At 37.0% G+C, this 9,698-nt stretch overlaps 2 protein-coding genes across 2 annotated transcripts; one reads left to right on the forward strand and one right to left on the reverse strand.

Moving 5' to 3' along the window:
• LOC109232070 (meiotic recombination protein DMC1 homolog) lies at positions 589–5,502 on the forward strand. Its single transcript, XM_019397732.1, has 14 exons — positions 589–665; positions 784–860; positions 2,301–2,392; positions 2,500–2,571; positions 2,674–2,712; positions 2,968–3,025; positions 3,128–3,173; positions 3,264–3,309; positions 3,450–3,511; positions 3,656–3,722; positions 3,838–3,930; positions 4,013–4,081; positions 4,222–4,300; positions 4,524–5,502. The coding sequence occupies exons 1-14, from the start codon at positions 652–654 to the stop codon at positions 4,706–4,708; spliced, it is 999 nt and encodes a 332-aa protein (XP_019253277.1). The 5' UTR covers positions 589–651; the 3' UTR covers positions 4,709–5,502.
• Positions 5,503–8,267, reverse strand: LOC109232071 (stem-specific protein TSJT1-like). The gene is made up of 4 exons (XM_019397733.1): positions 7,569–8,267; positions 6,767–7,007; positions 6,565–6,685; positions 5,503–5,993 (listed from the first exon to the last, which is right to left on the reverse strand). Exons 1-4 carry the CDS (start codon positions 7,769–7,771, stop codon positions 5,803–5,805), a joined length of 756 nt encoding a protein of 251 aa, XP_019253278.1. The 5' UTR covers positions 7,772–8,267; the 3' UTR covers positions 5,503–5,802.

Genomic DNA, 9,698 nt, shown 5'->3' on the forward strand with positions numbered 1-9,698 from the left:
ATTAATGAAACGTTATAATTGGCAATCGTAACTGTTTCGTGAAGATTCTGTAACGCTTCTAATCATTCATGCTCATTAATTGAAAACCAACGAATCTGTGCTTTTTACTGTCTTGGTTCATTCCACGGTGTCTCTTCAAATTACTAAAGAGACTCGAGCAACCATTTCTTCTCGTCTCTTAGACGTTTTGCTCGTACCTATTAAGACTCACATCTTTTTAAGTACTCTTCTCCAGATGTCACTTTTCTAATGATCCATGTGTCTTGCCATGTTAGCCACATAATTAATTCCACGTGTAATATTTATTTTCCCCAATACACTATCCAGATTAATGGTATTAGAAGAATTTCGTCGAATACTTTTGGAAACTGAAAAAGTTCAAAAAATTGGAAGCAGGTAATAAGTTAGCAAAAAGTAATACTAACACGTAAAATTTGATTGCAAGCTTTGAATATCAATGTTCCAAAATTCAAATTTACCAAGTTTGATGGACTAACACAAAAATAAACTCCCGGGCTCCGCTCTCTCCCTATATAAACGTGAAAAGTCTCCTCTCTGAGATTTCACAATTCAAATTCTCCTCACGCAAACAACACAAACACTCTCCTTTCCTCTCAGCAAAATTTCAAATCTCTCTCGAAACTTTTGAAAATGCTTGCATTCAAGTAATTTCCTCTCTCTCTCTCTCTCTCTCTCTCTCTCTCTCTCTCTCTCTCTCTGTTTACGATTTTGTTATGATTTTGATCAGTATTTTGTATTCCGATGTGTTGAATGATTTTTCAGACCCGAAGAGCAGTTACAGCTCATTGAACGTGAAGAGATCGAAGATGAAGATGACTTATTCGAGGCTATTGATAAACGTAATTTCTCTTCTTTTTTTCGGTTGCCAAATTCTTATAATTCTCTGTTTTCAGCTTCGCTCAGTAAAAGACATTTTTCTTCAAAATTCAACAGCAACTTTGTTTAACTTCAAAATTTTGTTATCCTATGCTGTGTGATTTTGCTTTTCTTAGTTGATGAAAGTTATGGCTCTGAAATAGTTGTTGCGATAGTCTTAGTACTGTTTTTCAGTTTCGCGCACATTATACTACTGCTTTGAAGTAACCTTGACACTCGTTAGCTGTGTGATTTTCATTCTTAGTTGATGAAAATTATGGATCTGGATTAGTTCTTAGTATTCTGTTTTCGGTTTGGCTCAACATTTTACAATGTTTTGGACTACGATATTTCTCATTTCTCGTAAAAAAAACTCAACAGGAATTTTGGTTAAACGTTAAAATTCATGTTAGTTTACTGTATGAATTTTCCTTTTTAGTTGATGAAAGTTATGGATCTGATTTGGTTCGTTGTGATACAATTAGTGCTTGCTAGGTTCCTCTGTTTCACGCAACATTACGTTTTTTTCTTCCTGAAGTATGATTATTCTAAATATCTTATATAAACATCGTTTAATGAAAAATCCCGTTGCTGTTTATGATTTATCTTTTTATTTATCAAAGGTTCTCTGGAATATGATTACTATGTTATGCTTATGATTCGGTTCGTTGTGATACAATTAGTACTTACTGTTTACTCATGATTCAAGCTACTAGTTCATTCTTCAATCAATGCTAGCGTGTGTGATGTTGATTTTCAGTTTTTCTTCTGTAACCGAGATATGTGATTTTCAAGCGCATCAGAAGGATTTGGCGGTAATTTGGAGTATGATATGTCTTGATCTCTTAACAAATCTAAGGAGTTCTCTTTAATTCAAAAAAATTAATTGCGCTCTGTATTTTCTTCGTTAACTCATAAAATTCTGGCTTCAAATCAGCTGGCCACACAATGTCCGTATACTTTACTGGTCTTATGCTCATTATTTCATCCAGTTGTCTTATTTTTCCATCAGTGCTAGTGTGTCCGTGTTTTGATCTCATCGTTGTAGCATATTTTACGGTTTCGATTTTCTGCTCTGTTGGTGAGTTTTTCATATCATGATCCTTTTGATATTTTATGAACGTGTTAGTAATCTCATCGACTGCATTTTAGAAGAGCACAAACTCAAATTTGCAGTATTATGTTCCTCCTGGTATCTACCTTTTAAGGTATTGTCATTGAATAGTCTTTTAATAAAGGCCTATCTCCTTGAACTTACACAATTGAATGTAAAACTCAAAGCAGATCTTAAACTGGAATGATGAAGCTATAGTCTCAATTTTTTATATCAAATTTAAATGCATGTAAAATCCTGATAAGCTTTTTCTGACAATTAAATGTTATGAATCAGCTAACTTTGTAAAATTATTGAATATTTTATGCAGTGATCTCTCATGGAATCAATGCTGGGGACGTGAAGAAGCTGCAAGATGCAGGGATCTACACCTGCAATGGCTTGATGATGCACACGAAGAAGGTGAAAAGGAAAATCACTTCCGTTGTTTATTATCCATGATTCGCGCATTATATACTTCCGCTTTGCAATCTTTCTTCTAATTAGTATCAAATTTATCTTGCTTTCAGAACTTGACTGGGATCAAAGGGCTATCGGAAGCAAAAGTTGACAAGATCTGTGAAGCAGCTGAGAAGATAGTGGTAAGAGATTTATGTTATGATAGACTGATTGTCATATTCCAAGTGATGATATCATCATATGTTCTGCTACTACTGACTTCACTATTTTTGTAATCTTTGCAGAATTTTGGCTATATTACTGGAAGTGATGCTCTGCTCAAAGTATGAGTTTTTTGTTTCTTTTTTCATTTTATGCCTTAACTTAGATTTTGCTTGACTGGTGATGTTAAAAGTTAATAGCCCACAAAACCACTCTATAATTTAGTGCTAACAGCTCCTATTGAGTAAAATCACGGTGTTTCTTTTCTTTGCTATCCACTCTTGATCCTTTCTGCTTGAGTGACATATTTAAGGAAGTGTAAAATCCTATTTGTGCCTTATATAAAAAGATATCTGAAAACAACATGTTTGCTACAGAGGAAGCAGGTAGTTCGTATCACAACTGGAAGCCAGGCACTGGATGAACTTTTGGGAGGTAAACGTTCCACTACTTCTTAATTTTATCTTGAATTCTTTACTTGTCACATAAATAGCTCTTGGTTCTGATAGTTTCTTTTCTGGTGTGAACTTTCTGAAGGAGGGATCGAAACTTCAGCGATCACTGAAGCTTTTGGTGAATTCAGGTAACAATCAACTAATTATCGTTTAACCTTTGCTGTAGAAGCATTATCTGAATATTTCATCAAACTCTGCTGAATGAACAATTTATTCAGATCTGGAAAGACACAACTTGCTCATACTCTATGTGTCTCTACTCAGGTTCGCCTCTGATCTTAGTCAGAAGCAATGAAGTTTTTGACCTTCTAGATCCCTCCTTATCCTTTATATGCTTTTGACTTAATCATGGTATCATCCAGAACTTGACAAGAGTGTCAATTCATTTGTCTGATTTATTTCAGCTTCCTACTAGCATGAAAGGAGGGAATGGAAAGGTGGCTTACATTGATACTGAGGGAACATTGTATCCTTGCTGATATTTCCTTACTCATGTAGCATCAATAATCATACTAGCACTTCAAAGTCTCTTCATGAAGTAGCAGCTGTAGAAACAAAAGAGAATGCTTCCTTCCATTTTATCTTGTTTCTTCAACTAAGTGTACCATAGTCGGCCAGATCGTCTTGTGCCCATTGCTGAAAGATTTGGAATGGACGCAGGAGCTGTTCTTGACAATGTAAAGCATCCTTTGGACCCTCATTTAATGATCTCTCCTCTCTTTGTTTAGCTTACTGATTTTTCAGCTGATTTCTTATCATTCCCTTTTTCCCCTTATGATGTGAATTCACCAGATCATTTATGCTCGTGCATACACATACGAACATCAGTACAACCTGCTTCTTGGTCTGGCAGCAAAAATGGCTGAAGAGCCTTTCAGACTTCTGGTGAAAGCCACAACGTCCAGTTTATCCTGAATAGAATGATTGCTAATGGAAGTTGGCTCATATACTGAAATTTTACTTGCAGATTGTTGACTCTGTGATTGCTTTATTTCGAGTGGATTTCACTGGAAGAGGAGAACTTGCAGAACGTCAGGTATAACAAAATACAGAAATATGATATTTGATTTATAAGTTCCTGTCTCTTGATATTTATCTTTGTTCTAAGAAGAGCCTGCAATCACCTAATCTAAATATGTTTTAATTTGAATGACTGCGCCTTCTTGCCATTTCCAGCAAAAGTTGGCACAGATGCTGTCCCGATTGATAAAGATAGCTGAGGAATTTAATGTTGCTGTTTACATGACTAATCAAGGTAGGCAATCTATTCTGCGCAGCTCTACAAATTGTTGATATGTTTAGAATCAAAACAGAAGGAATAGAAGTATAAACACAATGAAACTTCTAAGTGTTGATGTAATGGATTTTACTCCTAACAGCTAAACTGACTCGCTTTCTGTGTGCTGTATATTGTTTGCCTTTTATCTACGTTGAAACTCCAAGCATGCTAATACAAGTAGTTGGATTGGTGAATGCAGTTATAGCTGATCCAGGTGGAGGGGTGTTCATATCAGATCCAAAGAAGCCAGCAGGAGGTCATGTCCTTGCTCACGCAGCAACTATAAGACTAATGTTCAGGAAGGGCAAAGGAGAACAGCGTGTCTGCAAGGTGTTTGATGCACCAAATCTTCCAGAGGCCGAAGCAATATCCTACTCTTATTAAATTAGCTTTCCTTCTCTAATCATTCTTTTCCACTGAGTCAAGTTTAGCAGCAAGGGGTTAACTAGAAAGTTCACCTAATTAAGTTTTTTTTTCCTGGTCACCTATTAAGTTTTCTTAACAAAAAACACATTTTTCAGATAACACCAGGAGGAATTGCAAATGCTAAGGACTGAAGATCAGCTGGGACTTTCTCTCTGCAGCAGAGAGCTGCTTATGCTTACATTCCCGCTTTCGTATTTTGATGCTTACTTTACTTCTTAGTGTTAGCTATAAATATATCAGTCTAGCATAAAAAGATGTTTGTAAACCACTGTTTTGTCACACTTAACGTGGTTGCGCGTAGTGTTATCACTAATATAGTTAGTTTCTTGCTCTTAGTCTAGTTATCGTGTATTATCATAGACGGTTTACAAAATGTTGACATGCAATAGCAATAATATTGGCAGTTCCGGTTAGCATGCAATTTTAGTCCCAATACTTCATCCGATCATCTATGTTCACACATCCTCGGTTGTCCTCTGATACCTGACAACCTACCTTTTTGACAAGGCAAGTTGTTATGCAGCCAGAGCCACTTTCCTGCAAAAGCATATTGTGCATATAGTGTTATGTGCTTAGTTTACCATCTTTTAAGCAACGACTGTTTCTTAGGCCTTAGCCCAACTTTTGGGTATACTACAATCTCAATGCACAAGGGAACAGATACCTGACCGCTGATGTTTCTTATTAGCAAGAAACATTAGCCAGACAGCAATATTGGCTAAAAAAACACTTGTAAATGGAAAAAGCAAGGGTAAAAGAAAACAGAAGCACCAAATACACATACTAACAAATAAGCAAATCCCCTGTATCAAGACAGAAGTTATTTAAAGTAGACGTCTTCCAGCCAAGAAAATGGCCTAACTCCAGTATACGACATAGCGATCACGTTCCTCGGTAGCAATATGAAATATCTTTCCTCGCCTTTTAACATTTCTCTACAACCATAAAGCTCATAGCAATAGAAGTTGAGAATAATAGAAAGAGTTGGAAAAGCACAAGATAGAAGGCCAAATAATAACGAAGCCTCTGTGGTGATGAAAACTGCAGTCAGCTTAGTAGTGTTGGGACCAGTTAGCGGCGCTGTCCACTCTGGGCATGCCTGTACCCCCTTTTTTAGATTCAGCATCCACCTTAAAGTTTGCACCGCACACCTCGCCTGAGCTGTCCACCCTTGGTACTGGTTTCAACTCATTACGGGGGTGCTCATAACTCCTCAAGCCACCAGAAGATGTGAAGAAGCATCCTGAAGAAGCAAACAAATAATGAGACACATAAGTATTCTGCGAAAGACTCAAAAGTAAACCAACAGACATTGAGCCCCTTAAAAAAAGAAACGGAACAATAAACACAAAACATATTGTTATAGTATTAAATCCAAAAAATGCTACATAAGGGTGGACGGGAAAAGCATATATCCAAACCCACAGATATTATGTCATGTGCCAACATGATTTTTGAATCCCACCCAATTTGATTGTTTTATGTATGGGCATCTTGCGGTCTTGCCACATGAACTCACCCCAATTTACCCTCTTCTTCACCCAAGGAAAAAGAGAGAAAAGAGAATTATTTGCACAAATAGAAGAGGTCAGAATGGATCCGATACACATCAACTCAATTGGTTATGTTGGTCATCAGAGACCGCATATTAATTAAATTGCAAAGAGCATATTTAATTATCCTATGGTTGAGCAGCAACTCCTTACTTTCCCATGTCAATAGAAGTTCTTTTACTGATTACTCATCCAAAAACAAAAAAGAAATACTATGTATGTAGACCTTTCCCTTGAGTGCAAGAAGTTCATCTGCATTACCTTTGGGAAATGGTGCAAAGGATTTTCCACAGCCTTGCTTCACAATGTCAGCGTCATCGGAGAGAACTAGGTGGCCTTCAGAATCAGTACCCCAGAAGAAGGGCACACTCCCATCAACATCCTATAACAATCAAAGTGGTAAACGTAAAGTCTAGTTCGACAACAAGAGACGAGACGATTCAAGACAACAAGGACTACTCACAGAAGCAAGGAAGGAAGTCTTTGAAGAGCTATCATAAAGAACGAAAGCAAACTTTCCATGAATATCTCTCACAACTTGATCTGGAGGATAAGGACCTCTATCCCTCAAAGTCCTGTAAGCCTCAATAACAATGATCACTTCGTTTGCTGTCTTGTTTAACCCATATTGTTGCTTAAGATGAGCTATATTCTCAATGTGGCCTTGAAACAAGCAGAATATGTCATCCACAACAGCGAACAACCTACAAGAAACAGAAAGCATGGTATGCAAAAAAAAACAAATAAATCTAAAATTCCATTATTCTGATGGCTGAAGATGTATCAAGAAAGCATGATTTGGTTCAAAATAAATAAATCTAAATTACTCTAACATGAAACAGAATTTACACAAATAAGTAATCATACTAAAGCAGCAACTGAATGACAATGGTGATTATTAAATAAAAAAGAAAAAAGAAAATCTGTCACGCACAAGCCACTAGTGCATCTCCTAAAACTAAACCCCAGAAAGACCATCATTACATCCAAACCGAAACCGACAAAAACACAAATCACAAAACCAGCACACATAAAAGAGAAATATTAAAAAAAAATTGTAATATTTTGTCAAATTCACCAAGATCCACTATAAAAATAAATAAATCGCAGAAAAGATGAGAGATCGGATTACACAAGAACATAAAGTCAACTGAGTCGAATAGTGGAATTAAAAAAACCAGTCGATAGATCTTACATTCCTTTATCTTTTTGGGGTAAATGACAACAAATGTCAGATCAAAGACAAATGAGATAAGAAATAGGACCTGGGAAGAAGAGGGTTTTGGCGATCAGAGGAGTAAGCCAAGAATCCAGAAGAGCCCAAGTTGATGGTGACAGAGCCTGAATGGTTGGAGGCAAAGCGCTGTGCCAAGAAACCATCTTTCAGAGCAGATACTGCTGTCTCATTGTTCGGACTCTGGAGCCCTTCTGGGCTTTTAGCCACTGATTTGTCAAAAACTGCTAGCATTTTTGGATCAAAAGTTTTTTGTGAGACGAAAAGTGATATCTGCAAAATGATGATGATCTATTGGAGGAGGGTTGAAATAGTTCGCTAGTGGGAGTTCTTTTCCGCGTCCTTTTTCTTGGATTACCATAAATGCCCTTTCTTCATAATATAATTTTTTTGGTAATTAAATTTTCAATATTTATAAGTTGGACACAGAACCCCAACTTCAATATTATTTCTTTCTTCTAAACAACTCGACAACTACAAACAAATTCTGCTATGGGTAAAAATTTAGTTTTTGCATCTGTCAAGCTAAACCTGGTTTCAAAACCCCTCTACAGTGCACCTCTTGAGTTATCAATCTACTTAACTCTGCACAACTCTATTTCTTGTTCTGATAAATTCGATAATTTCTCTCCAACCGAATATGGTACACACTACACAGCACCTGCTAGAACCATTATGTATGTTACTGCCTATGAGCTCCCACCATTAGCATATGTTGTTATCCATTCTATCTCCTCAATCCATCCCTGGACTTTCGTTGAAGTAGCTTTAGCCATATTGCTTATGAGAATCTGCATTTGAAGAATAAGTGTTGATGGTCCTCCATTTCGTCCTCACACAATGGACATATTGGATTGCTTGGGATCCCCCACTTTGTTGGCCTGTTCCTGGTATATAATCTTCTATGGATTGCTAGAATATAGTATGAATACCATTTTGGACTCTCCTTGTTGTTGCATATGTGTTTACCCTCAAAATCGGATAGCAATCGAATTTATACGCGGTTTTAAGGATACGTGATGTGACTTGATACAAATTAAGAAAACAGATTAATATTGAAATTAATGATAAGAAAATGAATGCAAACCACACATATTAAACAGCCTTAGCCTTTGAGTTTGATCACCCTCGAGCCAAGAAATGTCTCAACTGATGTAAGAACAGAATAACAAGATGATAAGAACTAGAAATAATAGTGTATTGCTTTTTAGCGTGTATTACAATGTGTTTTACAAATGATCAAACTCCCTTTATATAGTAAGGGTGTCTACTCTTGATACAATTCTATACAAAGTAAAAAATCTCATGATTTGCTAATTAATCGGCCTCTCCTTGATACGTGCCGAGATTTCCACCGTGATCTCCAACCGATCGCGGATATTTCAGCCTTCTGTTATTTGGCTCGGTAAATTTCCCTCGATCATGTTCGGTCTCGATCTTGTTCGGTCTCGGGATCACGAACTCGACGATTTAATTTCGTGCCTTGGTTCGATATAACCCGAGCTCGAGCTTTGACCTGCTATGTTTCAGCCTCGATTGATCACTCAATAGGCGAAACCCGGTTTCAACCGTATACAATATGGTTCTCCTCCACAATACTTTGGGAAACTCTCCTCTTAACTTGTCGTATATCTGTATGATAGAATAGCACTGCATTAAGCACCTTTTCTTCCCTTAAACCAGCTTCTGTTAGATGCTTTGCTACCTTAAGTATCTTCTAAATTAGCCATGATGCTTGTTTGCTTTGTACACTCCGGGCTCTTTTTCCTTTATGTTATACATGTGCACCCACAGAATTCAAAATTTATCTTTCTTCTTGCACAAATTCCATAGATGCTTTAATGTTGCTTTGTTCCATGTGTATATATCAGTGATGTTGATTCCTCCATGTCACACCCCAACTTCAGGAGGTACGACCGGAACATGACGCCATAAGGCCCGTGCGAACCAACGTCCGTACTTAAATCTCTCAGCAGGAACTTGGGCCGACCAGGCTTCCCAACAAGACACCAAGATTAATAAATGTTCATCATTGGCTATGGAAGATACCTTAACTTTGAATATATATACACGTAAAAGTACATCCATCGATAACAAGGTTCTAATAATATTTACACACATCTGAACAATAGTCTACAAGCCTCTAAGAGTACTATGATAC

The sequence above is a fragment of the Nicotiana attenuata genome, chromosome 9, assembly GCF_001879085.1.
Source record: "Nicotiana attenuata strain UT chromosome 9, NIATTr2, whole genome shotgun sequence".
Taxonomy (NCBI): domain Eukaryota; kingdom Viridiplantae; phylum Streptophyta; class Magnoliopsida; order Solanales; family Solanaceae; genus Nicotiana; species Nicotiana attenuata.

What these genes read in the sequence shown, in the direction of transcription:
- LOC109232070 (XM_019397732.1), top strand. An exon ending in CAGGAGCTGTTCTTGACAAT is followed by an intron (nt 3,723 to 3,837) that starts GTAAAGCATCCT and finishes TGAATTCACCAG; the next exon opens with ATCATTTATGCTCGTGCATA. An exon ending in GAGAACTTGCAGAACGTCAG is followed by an intron (nt 4,082 to 4,221) that starts GTATAACAAAAT and finishes TGCCATTTCCAG; the next exon opens with CAAAAGTTGGCACAGATGCT.
- LOC109232071 (XM_019397733.1), bottom strand. Translation starts at nt 7,771, where the DNA reads ATGCTAGCAGTTTTTGACAAATCAGTGGCTAAAAGCCCAGAAGGGCTC. An exon ending in AGACTTCCTTCCTTGCTTCT is followed by an intron (nt 6,686 to 6,766) that starts GTGAGTAGTCCT and finishes TGATTGTTATAG; the next exon opens with GATGTTGATGGGAGTGTGCC. An exon ending in CTTTGCACCATTTCCCAAAG is followed by an intron (nt 5,994 to 6,564) that starts GTAATGCAGATG and finishes TTGCTTCTTCAG; the next exon opens with GATGCTTCTTCACATCTTCT.